The following is a 21,051-nucleotide window of genomic DNA, read 5'->3' on the forward strand; positions in this document are numbered from 1 at the left end:
TATAAGTGTACTTGCTACTCCATCATTCAAGCTGTTAATGAAAATATTGAGCAGTACTGGACCCAGGACAGACCCTTGCAAGACCCCACGTGATATAAGCTCCCAGGGGTAGTTTCAGGCCAAACTGCAGGGCCAGCATAGCTCTGAAGACTCAGCTGCAACAGCAAATGTTCTATTGAGAGTCGGGAAGAGGCAGAGTGAGCAGCAGGTGTATGGGGTGATACCATGGTCCTAGCACTGTACAGCAGCAAGACTCAGGTAATCAGGAAGGATATTTCAGCAGAAGCAAATCTCAATCAGCAAAGCAAAACAACTTAAACACATCAAATCATAAACCACCCCAGCCTGAGGCTCGCTCAGCCTGGATTTGCAGCCATCTCAACCCACAGCCATTCTGCACCCACTGGCTCCCCAACAGCTGTTTTTATAGCCCTTTACCTGAGCACCTGTGCAAGGACAGATTGAAGGAAGCCAGAATTAACCCCTTACTCGCTGAGGACCTGGGATGTCCCTAGCCCCTAAGTATTTGGCTAGTGGCACATGTGGCAGGAGCCATCCTTCCCTCCCTCCAGAATGGAAATGAAACCCTCTCCAGACAGATACCGACACCAGTGAGGGAACCACAGCCAACAGGGAGGAAACAAGTGATCACTTCCCTCTCTGTGTATTTGTCTCTTGTAGGTTGGGGAGTTGCTGCCTCACAGCTGCTTGCTGTGAGGATCTCTCCACTATTCTCAGCACCAGCCAGAGCCTGACAGAGCTGGAACTGGCGGATAACAAACTGGGGGATTCAGGCGTGCGGCTGCTGTGTGAGGGACTGAAACACCCAGACTGCAAACTGCAGAAACTAGTGTAAGTAACCACTGGTTTCCTGCAGTCTGTGCTTATTAACAGTGACCTGAGCTTTGTCTACTGGAACATCCGTACTCCTGGCAGCTGTGGGAAACTGTTTTCCATCTTGTGAAAACTCAGTATTTCCCCCCATTCTGCATTGTGATGAAACAAACACCTTCTTAGAGAGAGAGAAGCTAAACTAGCCAATAGCCCACTGGTTAGGGCACTCACCTGAGGTGTGGGGAGCACAGGTTAAAGTCACTGCTCTGCCTGATTTGGGAGGAGACGAAGCTGGGCCTCACACAGGCCAGGTGAATGCCCCAACCACAGGGCTACTGGCTATTCTAGGCTTGCTCTCTCTGTAGTTTTGCCCTGACAGTCCAGCCTGGCTAGGAAAGACCTTCCTGACAGAACTTCCATCAACACCGAGACATTCCCACAAAAAGTGTGTGACTAATCTGCATTTTCTGATGGAAAAACTATTTCACTGAAAAAATCCCAACTGGTTCATCTAATGACCACCCAAAAACACCTACTCTCCTCCTGTGTACAGCTGAGAGACCCCATCACACTGTAGATTTGTCATATTTTACTAGACAGAAGTTGGGTCACACAGAGCCTCTTCACGCCCCATAGAGATTTTCTGTAGATCCTCTGTTTATTTTACTCACTAAGGTTTGGTCCATACTAGAAAGTTAGGTTGACCCAGCTATGTCGCTCAGGGGTGTGAAAAATTCACACACACACCCGAGAGACTTAGTTAAGCCGACCTAAGCCGCAGTGTAGACAGCGCTAGGTCACTTACTGCGCGTGGAATCCTACTGGGAGCACATGGCTCCAGGATCTTCTCTGGTTGCCTATTGGTCTCTGGTCTTCTGAGCTATAAAGCCCTAAATGGCCTGGAACCAGCCTATCTGAGGAATTGTGTCTGGCACTGGGCCACATTGTCCCAACTGCAGTCAGCACAGGCACCTGAGCTGATCCCCCTTTTGTTATAAAAGAGAAGGGATGGTTGGCCTCTGTGAAGGCTCTGGGACTTGCCCTTCCCCTCCTACCCCCCCGTCCAAAATACTCCACATTTAGGAACCTTCTGGGCATGCTGCAAAGAGCCTCTGTTTGATGGGGTTTTAGAGAGGGTTGAGGGGTGGGAAGGTGCTTTCTGTAGTTGGATGAATGAGCTCCTATTAGAATAATTAATTTAGTGCTACTCGGGTTTTGGCTGTAGTACTAATTGTGTGCTAGAGGTCTAGAGCAGGGGTGAACAAACTTTTTGGCCCAAGGGCCACATCTGGGAATATAAATTGTATGGCAGCTGTGAATGTTCACAAAATTGGGTTTGGGGTGTAGGAGTGGGTAAGGGCTCTGATTGAGGGTGTGGGCTCTGGGGTGGGGCCAGAAATGAGGAGTTAGGGTGCAGGAGGGGGCTCCAGGTGGGGAGTGGGGTGCAGCCTCCAGCTGAGGGTGCGGGCTCTGGGGTGGGGCTGGGGATGCAGAGTTTGGGGTATAGGAGGGTGCTCCAGCTTGGGATCGAGGGGTTTGGAGGGCAGGAGGGGGATCAGGGCTGGGGCAGGGGGCTTGAGTGCGGGAAGGGGTGCAGGCTCTGGCTGGGCGTGGGGCCGGGGATGAGGGGTTTAGGGTGCAGGCGGGTGCTCTGGGCTGGGATCAAGGGTTTTAGAGAGCAGAAGGAGGATCAGGGCTGGGGCAGAGGGTTGGGGCATGGGGAAAGCTTAGGGGTGCAGGCTCCGGGCGGCGCTTACCTCAAATGGCTCCTGGAAACAGTAGCATGTCCCTCCTCCGGCTCCTACACAGGCAAGTACTTCCCCTGCAGCTCCCATTGGAGCATCAGAGGGGGCCATTGGAGTGCGCAGCAGCTGGAGTGGGGCCATGCCACGGCTTCCAGGAGCCACATAGAGTGGCCCCTGAATCTGCTCCCTGGCTGGAGTGCCAGAGCACCGGAGCAGGACAAGCCCCAGACCCCACTCCCCAGTGAGACCTCAAGGGCCGGCTTAAAATGTCCCATGGGCCGTAGTTTGCCCACCCCTGTCTAGAGCCTTATATAGGGAAGAGGGATAGCTCAGTAGTTTGAGCCTTGGCCTGCTAAACCCAGGGTTGTGAATTTAATCCTTAAGGGGACCAGTTAGAGGTCTGGGGCAAAAATCTGCCTGGGGCCTGGTCCTTGTCCTAGTCCTGCTTTGAGCAGGGGGTTGGACTAGATGACTGCCTGAGGTCCCTTCCAACCCTGATATTCTGTAGGGGTATTTCTGTAATTGCTTCTAAAAGTGATTTCTGTATTGCTTCTAAATTAAGAATTAACTTTAGAGTTACACACAGGTATCAAGGAGGGGAAATGCAGAGGATGGGGCATAAACAAGTCATCATTTTGCTCTCTGTATATCTTCATATCCTACAGACTGGGGAATTGTTATCTCACAGTTGCTTGTTGTGGGGATCTGTCCTCTGTTCTCAGCACCAGCCAGACCCTGACAGAGCTCGGCGTAAGGTGGAACAACCTAGGAGATTCAGGAGTGCAGCTGCTGTGTGAAGGATTAAAACATCCAAACTGCAAATTACAGATACTACAGTAAGTACCAGCTGGTTCCCTTTAGTCTGTGCTTGTTGACATGGTGGTGTTGTGAGTTACACTCTATTTATCAAAAACAACAAGGAGTCCGGTGGTACCTTAAAAACTAACAGATTTGTTTGGGCATAAGCTTTTGTGGGTCAAAAACCCACTTTTTCAGATGCATGGAGTGAGAATTACAGATGCAGGGATTATTACACTGACACATGAAGAGAAGGGAGTTACCTCACAAGCAGAGAACCAGTGTTGACAGGGCCAATTTGATCAGGGTGGATGTAATCCACTCCCAATAACTGATGAGGAGGTGTCAACTCCAGGAGAGGAAAAGTTGCTTCTGTAGTGAGCCAGCCACTCCCAGTCCCTATTCAAGCACAAATTAATGGTGTTAAATTGCAAATGAATTTTAGTTCTGCAGTTTCCTCTGAGTTATACCAGAGGCTGTTTTGGCCCCCACCTGGCCCAGGATCAGTGCAGTAGGAAGGTGGGTTACAGCCAATATCTTCTCCTCAAAGTCTCTCAGCAGTGCCAGATGTGAACTTGGTGCTGCCAAGGGCAGAATCCAGTGGTTTTTAGCAAACCACAAATGCAGCATATTTTGGAGTTAGAAAAACAATGACTTTACTCACTAAGGCAGTAACAACCCCACATGTGTGCACACTGCCCTGAACTGGAGCTGTCACTCCTGCTCTCCCAAAAGGGCTGGAAAGAAAAGGAAATTGAACATGGCTCTGTTCTCCCAAACTGGCTGTAAACAGTAATGTGAATAAATAACATCAACATTAATGTGTTTCCCACAAAGTGGCTGGGACTCCCCCCGATCATCACCTGTCATTTCACAGAATATCAGGGTTGGAAGGGAACTCAGGAGGTCATCTAGTCCAACCCTATGCTCAAAGCAGGACCAACCCCAACTAAATCATCCCAGTGAGGAGGGATAGCTCAGTGGTTTGAGCATGGGCCTGCTAAACCCACGGTTGTGAGTTTAATACTTGAGGGGGCCACTTAAGGATCTGGGGCAAAAATCAGTACTTAGTCCTGCTAGTGAAGGCAGGGGGCTGGACTCGATGACCTTTCAAGGTCCCTTCCAGTTCTAGAAGATAGGTGTATATCTCTTATTACTATTGTCAAGCCCAAAGGTAGCTCTAGCTTTTTTGCCGACCCAAGCACGACAAGCAGGCAGCCTTCGGCGGCATGCCTGTGGGAGGTCCGCCAGTCCTGCAGCTTCGGCGTACCCGCCGCCGAATTGCCGCCAAATCCGTGGAACCGGCGGACCTCCTGCAGGCTTGCCACTGAAGGCTGCCTGACTGCTGCCCTCGCAGGGACCAGCAGGCTGCCCCCCGCAGCTTGCCACCCCAGGCACGCACTTGGAGTGCTGGTGCCTGGAGCCGCCGCTGGTCAAGTTGGGCCTTAAAGACCTCTAAGTATGGAGATGCCATCACCTCCCTAGGTAACCCATTCCAGTGCTTCACCACCCTCCTAGTGAAATAGTTTTTCCTAATCATTCATTCATTCATTCATGCCCGTCACCCCAACCGGGGTATGGGCCGCCAACAACAGATCTCCATAGTCTTCTATCCTGGGCCATTCGCTCTAGCTGGTTCCAGGTATAGCCCATTTTTTTGCTATCAACCTGAAGGTCGCGTCGCCAGGTATTTCTTGGGCGGCCTCTTTTCCGCTTGCCTTGGGGGTTCCACTGCAGTGCCTGTCTGGTGATGTTGGTTGGTATACAACCTAAACCTCCCTCACTGCAACTTGAGACCATTGCTCCTTGTTCTGTCATCTGCCACCACTGAGAACAGCTGAGCTCCATTCTCTTTGGAACCCCCGTTCAGGTAGTTGAAGGCTGCTATCAAATCCCCCCCTCACTCTTCTCTTCTGCAGACTAAATAAGCTCAGGTCCCTCAGTTTCTCCTCATAAGTCATGTGCTCCAGCCCCCTAATCATTTTCATTGCCCTCCACTGGACTCTCTCCAATTTGTCCACATCCTTTCTGTAGTGCGGGGCCCAAAACTGGATGCAATACTCCAGATGTGGCCTCATCAATGCCAAATAGAGGGGAATAATCACTTCCCTCAATCTGCTGGCAATGCTCCTACTAATTTAGCCCAATATGCTGTTAGCCTTCTTGGCAACAAGGGCACACTGCTGACTCATATCCAGCTTCTCATCCACTGTAATCCCTAGGTCCTTTTCTGCAAAACTGCTGCTTAGCTAGTCGGTTCCCAGCCTGTAGCAGTGCATGGCCAAATCAGCAGTATCACCCCAGCTACTGATAACACAGCCCAGCCAGAAAGTGTATCACTGAGAACCGGCTGTGGGCTAGCACCCGGTGCCATTTCTGACCCATCTTTCTCATGGCAGACAATTTAGGGCTTGTCTGCGACCCCACTGGCCAGAGCTCAGTCCTGTCGTCTCTAGTCTCCTCGGGGTCCCTGTGTATTGTCCTCCTGTCACCCAGCCTTAGCAATTGCCTCTCACCTCCTGCTTGCAGGCTGCTCCACCCCACATGTCCTGGGGCTGCTGCTCCCAGACCACCAGCCACAGCCTGCTTCTTTGATCAGCTCTCCCCTTCCCACCTGCCTCCTTGCCCTGGCTCTCAGGATACCACTGCCAGGCTTTCTGTCCTTGCTACCTGCAGCCTGCTGCTCATCCCCCCCCACACACTGGCCATCTGGCTCTCCCAGCCTGATCCCTTCTGTCCACAGGATGTCACTTCTCTTTCCTCGTCATTCTGCTTAACACAGCGCCCCCTACTGGTGAGATGCTGATCTAGGTCCTTCCTCCACCAGACTAAGCTAGGGCTTAGTCCTTTCTCTTCTTACCACTCTAGAGGGGGCGGTATCCAGTAGAGAACCAGCAGGTCATTACAGGATATTGTTAGGATCACCCCACCTACTAGAAATAGCCCCTCAATCTACCTGTCCCTTCAACTCATCTGAACAATCACATACAGAACACATAGTAACTGACACAACACCTGCTCATGGTGAAGTATTCTCTCCGGGGCTTGTAGAGTTTAAGACGAGAGGGTGTGTTTCTATGGGGGCACCACAGTTCTTGGCCCTATGCTTTGTAACATTTTTATCAATGACCTGGCAGACAACATAGTATCACTGATAAAGTTTACGGATGACACAAAAATTGCAAAATGGGAAACAATGTAGAGATGTAGAGCACAAATTACTGCTACAGAGCAATCTGTATTGTTTGGGAAATTGGGCGCAAGCGAACAATATGTGCATTTTAGTACAGACAAATATAAACTTGTACCTCTAGGAGCAAAGAATGTAGGCCACACTTACAGGGTGGGGAACCCTGTCCTGGGAAGCAGTGACTCTGAAAAAGACTTGAGGGGGTACGGTGGATAATCAGATAAGCATGAGCTCCCAGTGCGATGCTGTGGCCAAAAGGGCTAATGGATGTATAAAGAGAAGAATCTCAAGTAGGAGTCAAGGTTATTTTACCTTTGAATTTGGCACTGCTGTGATGGATGCTGGAATATTGTGTCTAGTTCTGGTGCCCACAGTCCAGGAAGGATGTTGATAAATTGGAGAGGGTCCTGAGAAGAGCCATGACAATAATGCAAGGATGGGAAAACCTGCCTTATAGTGACAGACTTCGATCTACTAAGCTTAAGAAAGAGAAGGCTAAGGGGTGACATGATCACAGTGTACAAGTACCTACGTGGGGAACAAATATTTGATAACGGGCTCTTCAGTCTAGCAGAGGAAAGTATAACAGGATCCAATGGCTGGAAGTTGAAGTTAGACAAATTCAGACTGGAAATAAGGTTCCGTGAGGGCAGCTAACCACTGGGACAATTTACCAAGGGTTGTAGTGGATTCTCTGTCACTGGCAATTTTAAAATCAAGATTGAATATTTTTGTCGACAAGCTCTGCTCTAGTTCAAACAGGAATTGTTTGGGGGACGTCCTGTACTGCAGGTCAGACCAGATGATCACAGTGGGCCCTTCTGGCCTTGGAATTTATGACTAATCCCAAAGGCTCCTCTCAGAGCACTGTGGTTTACTGTGCATGCCTAGAATGAAGACTGCTGATGCCAGCGAATGGGGCAAAAATAAGCAATCACAAATCTTTGTATCTCTCTGGCTCCTGCAGACTGAGTGGTTGCCATTTCACAGCTGCTTGTTGTGGGGATCTCGCCTCTGTGCTCAGCACCAACCAGACACTGACAGAGCTGATCCTGGGAGAGAAAACAATGGACAACTCAGGTGTGAAACAGTTGTGTGAAGGACTGAAACACCCAAACTGCAAACTGCAGAAACTGGGGTAAGTTACCAGTGGGCTCCTTTCACCGGTGTTCCTTTCACATGGGGCCAGACTTTCTAAAGTGCTCAGCATGCAGTAGCTTGTGACTTCTATCGTCAGATTTTCAGAAAAGCCAGCAGCACCCTGGGTAAATGGGACTTCAGTCCCCTTGAACATCCAGCCCCAGTTGTGGGTGCTGAGTTCTTTGGAAAAACTGGCACATAGTGATGTGATTTAAGCTCTTTCTCCTGAGGTCACAGTGTTATTGTCTGTGCACCCAAGAACCAGCACCTAGTCTCCTCCCGCAGAGAAAGGGACAGAGATACACTGCTGTGATACCAATAGAGCTGGGTGACATTTTTTGCTCAAATAGTAAATGTGCAGAAAAATGCAGTTTCAGGATGAAAATATTTGCAAATGGAGGTTGCATTTGGTGAATAATTTTGGCAGAATAAAAAGCTGACCTTTTTTAAACAAAAGATTTGTCTTGTCACTTTGAAACAATGTTTTGTTTAGAATGTTTTGTGTAGCTAATTTGATTAATTGTTTTTTGAGGGTGAAAAACACTTCAAAAGAAACTAAAGAAAAACTCAAAACCCTGAAAAATTTAGATTTTGGTTCAAAATGAACCTTTTCTTTTTTTTTCTTCAGCCACCAACCTGAAAAATTTATTATTCATGCAGTTTGACTAGCTTAAACATGGGATAATAAAGTGGCTGTTTGAGCACTCCAAAGGCAGTGTAGTTTTATGTTAGAATCTCAGTTATTTTATTCAGTAAGCAGGACTGAGAATACAAGTCTGGGGTGCTTCACAATTGAATTAAAATAGCCCTGCATTCAAATAATAATTTACCACCATTTCAACAAATAATTCTGGGACAAAGCCAAACAGACAGACAAAGGAAAAGAGGGGAAGGATACAAAGTCGACACCTAATTGTTTCTGCTTAATTTCTTTTTCTGTCTATGGCCTGGTCTACACTAGGACTTTAAGTCGAATTTAGCAGCGTTAATTCGAACTAACCGCTCAACCGTCCACACCAGGAAGCCATTTAATTCGAACTAGAGGGCTCTTTAGTTCGAATTTGGTACTCCACCCCGACAGGTGGAGTAGCGCTAAATTCGACATGGCTAGCTCGAATTAGGCTAGGTGTGGATGCAAATCGAACTTAGTAGCTCCGGGAGCTATCCCACACTGCACCACTCTGTTGACGCTCTGGACAGCAGTCCGAGCTTGGATTCTCTGACCAGCCACACAGGAAATGACCCGGGAAAATTTGAATTCCTTTTCCTGTCTGGGCACTTTGAATCTGACGTCCTGGTTGGACATCGGGGCGAGCTCCGCAGCACCTGCAACGATGCAGAGCTCTCCAGCAGAGGAGTCCGGGCAATCCAAGAATAGAAAGAGGTCCCCAGCATGGACTGACCGGGAAGTCATGGATCTGATCGCTGTGTGGGGCGAGGAGTCTGTGCTCTCGGAGCTGCGCTCCAACAAGCGGAATGCAAAGACCTTCGAGAAGGTCTCCAAAGCCATGATAGACAAAGCATACAGCCGGGATGCAATGCAGTGCCGCGTGAAAGTCAAGGACCTGAGACAAGGTTACCAAAAAGTCAGAGCGGCAAACGGACGCTCCGGAGCACAGCTCCAGACATACCGCTTCTACGAGGCACTGCATGCCATTCTCGGTGGGTCTGCCACCACTGCCCCACCAGTGACCGTGGACTCCGAGGATGGCATAGTGCACCTGGACAGTTCCTCGGCGATGTTCGCCGATGGGGAAGATGAGGAAGGGTTTGTGGAGGACGGCGCAGGCAACAGCGAACACAATACCGCTTGCCCTGACAGCCAGGATCTCTTCATCACCCTCACAGAGATCCCCTACCAACCGTCCCCGCCTGTTAACCCGGACTCAGAATCAGGGGAAGGATCAGGCGGTAAGTGCTATAAACATGGAAACATTTATTGTTTAAATAGCAGGTATAGAAAAAATAGAAATACTATATAAAAATTGTCAGTGTCAAACTATATAAAAAGTAGGTCCACACATAAAGGGATTGAACAATAATCCTCTTGGGACAGTTCAACAAAGCTGTCATAGAGTTCCTTGAAAAGCCTCCGCAGGAGGTTCCTGGGGAGAGGTGCCTTATTGGGTGCTCCGTGGAAGCACACTCTTCCGCGCCAGGACATCCTAATGTAGAGAGGAATCGTCGCCTCCACCAGCATTGCTGCATATGGTCCTGGTCTGTGCAAGGCTTCCCTTAGCATCCGCTCTTTCTGACTACGAGTGACCCACCTCAGGGTGATCTCGTTCTGGAAAGGCTGCATCTAAGTAGGGCAATTAGTGTATTGTTACTATTGTTAATGGTTTAAAATTAGGTTGCATAACAATGACCCTCGCTTAACAGCCACGTGCTGGAGGCCACAGAGAACAAGCATACATTGATCGTTCCCGTGCACTGGCAGGAGGGGCTGGAAAAGGCTCAGCCTTTCTGCTTTCCAGATTGCCTTTAGCAGGAGAGCACAGCTATCCACTAACTGAGAAGCATTATCTACTTTAAGGCTTACCAGGACTGTCTGCAAGACGGATTCAGCTGTCTCTCCCCGCTTGTCCGCTCTCCTGTGCAATGGCGCCGCCAATGACAGCGTATTCCGAAATCTCGAACTTGTCCTGAGATCTCGTGGAACTTGGTGCCCTGTATGGTCTTGTTCAGAGAAACTGACTAGACTGTGTTCACTGTTCGCAAACATGTATCTGTTCAAGGAAATCACTTACTTTTTCCCATCACACAGCTTCGGCTCTTTCCCGGACTGCCCCGTCATCCACCTCGCAGAGGCTGGCTCAGATTAGGCGGCGAAAGAAAAAGACTAGGGACGAGATGTTCGCGGAACTGATGGCCTGCTCCAGAGCCGAGGCGGCAGAGCACAGACAGTGGAGGGAGACCCTATGTCAGCAGCATCGCACACACATCGAATGGGAGGATAGGTGGCGGCAGGAAGACCAGCAGGCGACTCAAACGCTGCTTGGGCTAATGAGGGAGCAAACGGACACGCTCCGGTGCCTTGTTGATGTTCTGCAGGACCGCAGGCAGGAGCAGAGAGCCCCCCTGAACTGTATCTGCAACCACCCTCCAAAGCCAAGAAGTCCTGTCCCCCCATCACCGAAAATTACAAGACGGAGGGGCGGTAGGGGCCGTGAGAACTGTCACTGCACCACAGCTGAGCGCTAATATACCACATACCTCTCACGCTATAACTGTGTAGAAGTGCTTCCCTTACAGGATTACCCAGTCCCAAATCCAAGTTTCATCACCCCACTATGCAGTAGATTAATAAAAGCTGTTTGCTGTTGTTCACTCTTTCCGTCACGTCTTTCGTGTCAGAAGACTGTGTATGTGGGGGGGGGCAGGGGATTTATAATTGCACGGGATAGCCTACATTAGCAGGGTACAGACTATCGGGGGCAGGATCAACTGCAGGGCACACACAGACTGCAGTCAGTAGTCACCAGGGTCACTCTGTGTGGTGTATGCTGCCCCGGGTCATTCTGTGATGTGTATGCTTGTCCAGGGTCCTAGCGCCTGCCACCCCCTAATGTTAAGGCATGCTGCCCTTACCATGCACTTCCACCGTAGGCGCGATCCTCTCCGCTGTCCTGAGCCCCAACAAGAGCCCTCATCCACGGACAGATACTCACCCTTCCCCCACACCCCTCACCCCTTCCTACGCCCAAACCCACAGCCCACAGCCGTCATCCAAATCCCTATCCAAAGACGGCACCACTCGCCCCTTCCTGCAAAACACACCCCTTCCTGCAAACCCACCCCTACATGCACAACCACTTTAAACCGTCCCCCACCCCAGAGACCTATGTAGGAGCAGGAGGCTGTCCGTCCTGTATTGTACAAGCGGTCTGTACATCAGTGCACACCATACCCAGCACAGTATGCGTCCATGTTTCAACCCCTGAACAGAAATGCAAAGTAAACGAAAGATTTATTATTAATTAGTGTTACATGTAATTTGTTTTAAAACGTGCTTTGAAAGTGGGGGAAACTTGGAGAACGGGGTATGTAACCTCAGATCTAACTCGACACATACAGACACAAGCCCATGATCAGGCTCTCTTAAAATCAAGTGGACAGTCATAGGTTACCCTGCTCTCCGAGGAACCTAGCTTTCAAAGCCTCCCGGATGCACAGCGCTTCCCGCTGGGATATTCTCTCGGCACGGGTGTCTGGCTGAGCATAAACAGCAGCCAGGCGATTTGCCTCAACCTCCCATCCTGCCAAAAAGGTCTCGCCCTTGCTCTCACAGAGATTGTGGAGCACACAGCAAGCAGCAATAACTACGGGGATATTCTTTTCGCTGATGTCCGAGCGAGTCAGTAAGCTCCGCCATCTCCCCTTGAGACGTCCGAAAGCACATTCCACCACCATTCTGCACTTGCTCAGCCGGTAGTTGAAGAGTTCCTTCTCTCTGTCCAAGGCGCCTGTATAGGGCTTCATGAGCCAGGGCATTAGCGGGTAGGCTGGGTCCCCGAGGATCACTGTAGGCATCTGCACATCCCCAACCATTATTTTGTGGTCCGGGAAGAAAGTACCTGCCTGGAGGCGTTTAAACAGACCAGAGTTCCTGAACACATGCGCGTCATGAACCTTTCCCGCCCACCCGACGAAGATGTTGGTAAAACGTCCCCTATGGTCCACCAGTGCTTGCAGCACCATTGAAAAGTAGCCCTTTCGGTTAATGTACTCGCTGGCCTGGTGGGCTGGTGCCAGGATAGGGATGTGAGTGCCATCTATAGCCCCACCGCAGTTTGGGAATCCCATCGCTGCGAAGCCATCTGTGACTACCTGGACGTTTCCGAGAGTCACTATCTTTGAGATCAGTTGATCAACGATTGCATGGGCTACTTGAATCACAGCAACCCCAACGATAGATTTGCCCACGCCAAAGTGGTTCGCTACTGACCGGTAGCTGTCTGGCGTGGCAAGTTTCCAGAGGGCTATGGCCACTCGCTTCTGCACAGTCAGTGCTGCTCGCATCCGTGTGTCCTGGCGCTTCAGGGCAGGGGCCAGCAAGTCACACAGTTCAAGGAAAGTGCCCTTACGCATCCTGAAGTTTCGCAGCCACTCTGTTTCATCCCAGACCTGCAGCACTATGCGGTCCCACCAGTCCGTGCTTGTTTCCCGGGCCCAGAATCGCCGTTCCACACCATGAACTTGACCCATTGCCACCATGATCTCCATGGCGCGGCGTACCCTAGTTTGTGAGAGGTCTGCGCCACTCTGTGACTTCCTGTCCTCACCGCGCTGCCGGAGCCTCCTCGCCCGGTTTCTCAGCAGCTGACTGTGGAATAGGTGGACGATAAGGTGCGAGGAGTTGACAACGTCCATAAGTGCTGAGATGATCGCAGTGGGCTCCATGCTCGCAGTGCTGTGGCGTACGCGCTGTAACTGACTAGAGAAGGGCGCGAACAGATTTCCCGCCGGCGCTTTCAGGGAGGGAGGGCGTGATTGACGGTTCAATGATGACAGTTACCCAAAACCACCCTCAACACATTTTTTCCCCCAGCAGGCATTGGGGGCTCTACCCAGCATTCCAATGGGCAGCGGGGACTGCGGGAACTGTGGGATAGCTTCCCACAGTGCACCGCTTCCAAAGTCGACGCCAGCCCCGTTACTGTGGACTCAGAATTTCGAATTAGTGTATTTAGTGTGGATACACAAATTCGACTTCATAAGGTCGAATCCACAAATTCGAATTAAGTAGATTCGAAATAGTCTTGTAGTGTAGACAAGGCCTATGATGGCAACCCAGTTCCTTCACTCCTCTCTTCATCTTGGTTGTCTCTAGTCAGCAGCTCATACAGATATCGGTAGGATTGGAAGGTCCAGCTGGCTCCTTAGGCAACTGACATCTGCCTTTTCCTCCAGAACAATGTCAGGCAGTTTTAAACTGTTTTTAAGATCTTCTTAATGCATAAAAGCTACTAGGGTTTCAGCTTAAGCAGCATTTAAATCCAGCACAGCCAGCCAGGTGGGAGGTTTAAATCCACAACTACAAGAGAATGTTTTGAAATTTCCATATCAATGGCCTGAAGGGGAAAAGGCAAATCTATAAAAGAGAGAGAACTAAAAGGACCAGAAATAAAGGAAGGTAAAAGACCGATGGGAATTAAAAAATGGAAGTAAGTTCTGTGGAGCATTGAGATAGCAAATACATTTAAACAACGTCCAGATTTCTACACAGTCCTAGACATCCCCCACACAGCCTTTGGTTCTGGGATGTTACAACCAAAACACATGATGACAGCTTTCAAAACTATTTAGATTTAGAACAATAACTTTATAGATTAATAACAATTCAGAAACAAATAAGTTCGCTGAAGTCTGTTTTCTTGCTTGCTATAAATGTCACATGCTGGCATCTCGCTCCCTCTAAGTGGGCCGAGAGTTATGCACGTCACTCAATAGCAGCCTCTTCAGCAGGCAAGGATGGGCCTGGTCAGACTCCAGAGGGAATCCAGTGCAGATGGTGACTACCGGGGTGGACCAAAAATGTGTGGGATGGGGAAAGAAGATGGGCGCAGATAGTTATGTCTGAACATTCATTGCAATAGTCTTTTGTGTCCATTCCAGGGATGATTTCACTGAAACCAATGGTGTGCAGCTAACTCTGCTTCAAAGGGACAGTGTTCTCAGGCTTTATGTCTAACACTTTTTCTTGACTTGTCTTCCCCCACAGCTTGAGCAGTGTCAATATAAATGAAGAGACACAGAGAGAGCTAGATGCTGTGAAAATGAGGAAACCTGATATGGTCATACATGTATGGAAGAATTGGTGAGCAGGAGCCATTGCACCGACACCGCTCTGGCTTGGCTGTCGGCCTGCTAGCTGGGACAGCAGCTAGGGACAGGACCTGCCTCTTTTAAGGCATCTCTGGTATCACCAAGGACTCCAGATGTATATTCTCCTGCTGGTGCTAAGAGTGAGAACCTCACACTATGGGGAAAATATGCTCCCGTTTTGTGAGCTTGTTGAATTTACACATTCAGCCTCCACAGGCGCAGGGCTGGAAGGGCTGATCTACACTGCGGGGGGGGGGGGGGGATCAATCTAAGATTCGCAACTTCAGCTACGTGAATAGCGTAGCTGAAGTCGAAGTATCTTAGATCGAGTTACCTACCGTCCTCACGGCGCGGGATCGACGTCCACAGCTCCCCCGTTGACTCCGCTACCGCCGTTCGCATTGGTGGAGTTCCGGAGTCGACAGGAGTGGGTTCGGGGATCGATATATCGCGTCTAGATGAGACGCAATATATCGATCCCCGAGAAATCGATTGCTACCCGCCGATACGGCCGGTTGTGAAGATGTACCCGAAGAGACTGTCAGGGCTGTGAGAACCAAAGGCTTATTATGTGGAGCTGGTTGGGCTTTTAGGTTCACCCATTGAGATCTGCTCACATCCTCAAGGTTGTAGGCCCCTGTTGCTTATTGAAAGAAATGTTGTTTGGTATCAGTTTTATAAATTGTATTAAAACTATTACACCAACAAACTGTATCACCAAAGTGAAGCTACTAATCGTACTACGAAACTAAATGAAGCACAGAGCAATGCAACTACCCAAACAAAATCAAACCCTGATTAAATTAGTCTCAGTGTTGAATCAAAATTATGTCACCAAATTAGTTACCTCATCAGATTAATAAGAACTGATTATTTGTTGTATTAATCCTAAAAAGGATCTAAGAAGGTGACTGTTTTACCCAATCAATCAAATCTATAACTTGGTGCTGGGTCACCATCTTAATACTGTAAGGAGTTTATTATTTAATGTCCGAACCACAAGCTCAGAACCAATTACAAAGCTTCCTCCTGACATTTCAGTGTGTGCTGGTTAACACTTTCCTCTCCTCACCCAGAGCTATTACAGTGTAGGCTTTGAAAAAACACACACTGCTAAGCAGAAGTTTGACATCTCTTATTTAGCAATTTACAGCTGATAGCTTTGTTTCTCAGGCCTCAAACACACACAGACAAAACATACTTCAGCGAAAGTCTTTGAGATTGTTTTAGGGCTACTTCTATCCGGGGAACTTTCTTTAAGGCACCTTCCCGGTGTGGATTCTACTGTTACTCGTACGCACATGCTGCATGTATGTACAAACCCAGGCTCTCACACCATCAGATTAGAGAATAGACAGGCTGCTGGAATCATATTGCATTTATTTATATTCGTAAGTATTGAACAAGGACTTTTTTTGTTGTTTTAAAAGATATGTTGATACATTTTTAGACATTACCCAAAACATTTTGTATTTAAGTGATGCTAAACTAAGAATTTGCATTTTAGTACATTTTATGGCTAAGACAGTTTTTTTTTAAATTTGTTGTTTATATAGCAGTTTGGTGGTGGTATTTAGCCACCGCTATATATTTTATATTGCTTTTGGATTTTTTTAGATTTATTTGTGCGAAGTTTATATTAGTATTTGCTTGCTTTTGAATGAGATTATTTTGCAGTTGTGATAAGGAACTTAATTTATTTTGAATTATTTTTAGGTTTATAGTATTTATAACTTTTGCTTTAAAACTATTTCTTTTTAATATGGTGTTTGCTATATTTTGTTTTACTTGGTTATTGGGGTATTGATGCATTTGTATTTAGGCCGTCACAATAGGAAGGGAGTAGGGTAAACATTTAGATTTTATTTTAGATATGCATAGTTGAGTTTAATTTATATAAATTTTTATTTTTATTAATAGTGGATTTATTGGATTATTTGGGGTTACAAATAATTTAGGGTTTTTTATTTTAATTGAGGTATTTTTTTTTGAATGTATAGTTTTTGGTTTAGGTTTTGGTGCATGTGTTTGGGAACCATAGGTTTAATTTACTACTGGGTATTGCATAGTTCCCCATAATAACTGTTAGTATTGTTTTTGTTTTAATAGACTTATTTTATTTATATGGTAATAGCAAGTAGCTGGTAGTTTATATGGTGTTTTTATAGGGATCTTTTATTTAAATTTTTATTTTTTAGTGGTTTTGTATTTTTGTGGTGTGATTTACTACCTTTTGGAGCACTTTTTTAATAGTGCGATTTATGCGCGCTGTATTTGGCCTGAGGACTAAGGCCAGTATGGTACATGGAGCTTTTGTTTAATTTTTAAGGTTTGTATTATTGTTGTAAATTTTTTTTTTACAAAGGCTTTTTTATTGTTAGGATTTATTATTTTGGGGGTGCTATATTTACACACTACTTTATCAAAGAACTTTTTGGCTACCCCCCGGTGCTGTTATTTTCAGTAGGAAATGCTTTTACCCATTTTGAAAAGGAATTAATTATTACCAATAAGTACCAGAATTTTTTTTACTTTTTGGTAATTTATTAATGAAAGTAATTTGAACCGTGTGCCATGACCCAGGCCTTTGTTGGTGCATCATGGATTGCCAGTGGGGAGGACGAGCCTTGTTCCAAGGCACCACACACAATTTTGCACCCATGTTTTAACATTATTTTTATATACTTTTATTTTGCTACTTGCTTTAGCCTTTTTAAATTTTTTGTTTTTTTATGCATAAACTGATGGGCTATATTAAGTAATTTTTTTAAAAATTTGGTTAGGGAGGTTTGTAGTGTTATTTGTTGGCTTAGATGTGTTAGCACAGATGTTTGGGTTTTTTTTACCTTTGATTACAACTGCTATGTTATTCTGTCGAGCTATTCTATTTACCCGATTATTTCAGGTGGCTTTTATACCCATTTTTTTATTGTGTGCTTTTACATGGCACACTTTTAATTGTTTAGGGGCTTTTTATCCACTGGTAAATTTATTTTTATTTTTTTAAATATGATATATGCTGATTTTTACCTGTTTTTATACCAATTATGTATTTAATATTTTTAATACAAAAATTACTGTTAGCAGTGGATACAGACTAACGCAGCTGCCCCTCTGATACTTGTTAGCGTAAATATACATGGGCCATGGGGAATATTTATATTGCCTTAAAACCTGATACATTGCTGGGCCGATTTATGATTTAGACATTTTTGAGTGACTTTTTAAAAAAAAACTAATGGCAGCATATTTTACAAAATTTTTTTACTACCATTGCACTTTTGTTAGTAAACCAGATGTGCTTTTTTTGATTCATGGTATTGAATATTTTTAGTGGAGGGTGCCTTTATCAAGGCAATTGTTTTTTCCAGAGTGGCCTCTGGACATTTATGGTTTTTTTTTTTTTTTTCTGTTTTTAATTAGGGCATGTGTTAGCATGTCCAGTTTGGACACCATTTTTGTGGTCACCCCTTTGTTGACTAAGATAAGCATTTATTGAGCCATTTGGGTGTTTGAGACTTTACTTTTTAGTAATTTCCCTGACAAAATGTACTTGAGGGGAGTGTGGGTTCTTTGGATAGTAATAGGGGCTGTTCCTGTGAGTGTCTTAAAAGATTGTACTGCCCAGATGGCTGCTAGGCACTTACGTTTACAGGGATTAAAATTTATTTTTCCTTTTTATAATTTTTTAGATTTACATGCTATTGGTACTAGCTTTTTTTTATTATTGTTTTGTAATAGTGTGGCAGCCAAGACCATGTTATTGGCTGCGAAACGAATAACCAAAGGCTGTGATTCATTAGGAAAACGCAGGGCTGGGGCTGTGAGATCTTTCTGTTTTAAAGAAGCAGCAAAGAATCCTGTGGCACCTTATAGAGTTTTGCTTTTTTTATTTTTATTTTGTTTTGTTTTTTAGCAGTTTCCACAATGGGTGAGTTATTTTAGCATATTTATAAATGTGGTTTAAGAAAATTGAATTTTTTTAGCAGTACTTTTAAAGAGTGGGCATCGGTAGGCGCCGGCATTTTTACTAGTGCCCTTATCGTCCTCTGATCTACCTGTTTTCCTTTTTGTTTAATGACCATGCCCAGGTGTGTAACCTCAGGTAGCACCAACTGAGCCTTCTCTAAGGCTACTTAGAACCCTGTTTTTTTAATTAGTGCCAAAACTTTTTCCATTAGTGTTTGAGTTTGTGCCTTAGCTTTTTGAAAATCTTAAAATGTTATTTACATATGAAAACACAAAAGACCTTTTTTGTGGACTCAACTGGTTTAGCATATTCACAACACACGGATGGGCAATAGCCGGGCTGTTGTGCTATTCCTGGGGTAACTGACAAAAGGTTCATTGTTGCTCTTTTGTTCTAAAGGCAAACCCATTTTGTGAGTCTGGATTAGGGCGACCAGATGTCCCAATTTTATAGGGACAGTCCCAATTTTCGGGTCTTTTTCTTATATAGGCTCTTGTTAACACCCACCCCCCGTCCTGATTTTTCACACTTGCTGTCTGGTCACCCTAGTCCAGATGTAGGGGTATGGCAAAGAAACAGATGGCCAAATCAATAACTCAGAAATATTTAGATGTGACTTGCACTTTTTATATGACCTTTGTCAGATTAGCCACAATAGGGGCCTTGGGATGGTGCCCTTATTAATTCTTTTATAATTAATTGTTAGACACCAAGATTGGCCGTTTGCCTTTAGCACTGGCCACACAGGAGAGTTAAAGGGTGAATTTGTTTTTTGAATGACACCTTGTTGCTTTAATTCCTGGATGGGTTGCACCAATTGGGCTTTTGTCTTTTTTGGGTAGGAGTATTGTTTTCGGGGAGAGACAAATTCCACAACAAGTGTAACACCAGCATTAATTTTACCGCAATTTTTTTTTTGAGTGTGTACTGAGAGGAATTTTAAGGGCCACTTTTTTGCTTGTGGGGCTGTAAGTGCAGCTACTGGTCTCTCTCCCGTCAGCAGCTGATACAGTGACAGTTGTATTTTCCCCACTTTTTGTGGGTGTTGTGATTGTAGTTTGTTGTATGGCTGCGATAGGGTTTTGTTTAATACATTTTAATTTGGGGGCTTATTTTATTTATTTTTATTTTAAGTTTTACTAGGGTTTTATTTTATTTTTTTATTTGGGGATTTTACCGGATTGTGCTTGGTTTTATTTTTTTGCCGTTACAGCTGCTACCTGGCGGGTGGCAAACCCCAATTAGTTTTGAGATGTTTAATAATATATTTACAATTATTGTAATTGGCAGGGGCTCTACCTGGTTTTAATGTTATTTTTTTAATTATTTTTTGTAAAGCCTGATTTTTTTTGTATTATTATTTGTTTTGATCATTTTTTTTATTTTAATTTTTTTAGGGTATTTTTGAGACTGTCCAACTGGCTTTGGACCCTGGTGGCCAGTATTTTCCATTGATTAGTTTTTGTTTAGATGCACCAAGTTTTTCATGCAGTGTGGCATTCTCCTCTTGGCAGATAGCCAAGCAGAGGAATTCCTCATTGCATGCTTTTAAAAATAGCAGCGGAGTCCCTTTTTATTGGGGTTGATGGCCTGTAGACCAAAAGATATTTTGCCAATTTATATTTATTTTTAAACTATAGTATGGGCATTGACTAATGCTTGTTTAGTCCATGGGCTGTGCCCAAACTTCTGCAAAATATTTTTTAAAGGGTTGGGGCATGGGGAGAGGCTCAGGGGTGCAGGCTCCGGGCAGCGCTTACTTCGAGTGGCCCCCGGAAGCAGCGGCATGTCCCGGCTTCTAAGTGTAGGCACAGCCAAGTGGCTCGGGATGCTGCCCTGTCTGCAGGTGCCATCCCTGTAGCTCCTATTGGCCGCAGTTCCCGGCCAATGGGAGCTGCGCGGGCGGTGCTTGGGGCAGGGGCAGCATGCAGAGCAGTGCCCCCTAGCTGCCCCCACATGTAGGAGCCAGAGTGGGGCCATGCTGCTGCTTCTGGGAGCTGCACGGAGTGGCCCCCGATCCAGCTTCCCAGCTGGAGTGCCGGAGAGGGGCAAGCCCTAGATTCTGCTCCCCAGTGGGAGCTCAACAGCCGGATTAAAATGGCTGGTGGGCCACATCTGGCCTGCGGCTGTAGTTTTCCCACCCCGCTCTCAGCAGTCCTTCACACCGACCCCAGGGTTAGTGAGCTTCAGGGTGCGAATCACATCTAAAGCTGGGCCCCTGAGGCTCTCTACTAGACATCTTCACTTTTCTGTGCCTGGTATGGCCCACTCCTGCAGCATTTCAATGGTATGTTCCAACCAGGGTTCACACCCCTCTTCCCCAGGTATTGCAATGGGACCCCCAGCAAATAACCTTAACTTACGATAGGAGCTTGATGTAGCATGGGACAGCACAACCTTTTCCAATGCTTGCCCCAGTGCTTTTCCCCAGTCATCGGCCGAGGCTGCAGCCCCCAAGCTAGGAGCTGCTGAGTCAGGGCCCAACAAACCTGATCTATTAGCCATTATACAGAGTACTTTCCTCAAAATATAAACACAATTGTTTT

General features: G+C 46.4%; 1 protein-coding gene across 1 annotated transcript; it reads left to right on the forward strand.

Moving 5' to 3' along the window:
- Positions 1–225: 225 nt before the first annotated feature.
- On the forward strand, positions 226–14,549 carry LOC120393057 (NACHT, LRR and PYD domains-containing protein 3-like). The gene is made up of 5 exons (XM_039517684.1): positions 226–239; positions 682–852; positions 3,302–3,415; positions 7,535–7,705; positions 14,432–14,549. The coding sequence occupies exons 1-5, from the start codon at positions 226–228 to the stop codon at positions 14,529–14,531; spliced, it is 570 nt and encodes a 189-aa protein (XP_039373618.1). The 3' UTR covers positions 14,532–14,549.
- The last annotated feature ends 6,502 nt before the right edge of the window (positions 14,550–21,051 follow it).

Source organism: Mauremys reevesii, unplaced genomic scaffold (assembly GCF_016161935.1).
Source record: "Mauremys reevesii isolate NIE-2019 unplaced genomic scaffold, ASM1616193v1 Contig140, whole genome shotgun sequence".
Taxonomy (NCBI): Eukaryota; Metazoa; Chordata; order Testudines; family Geoemydidae; genus Mauremys; species Mauremys reevesii.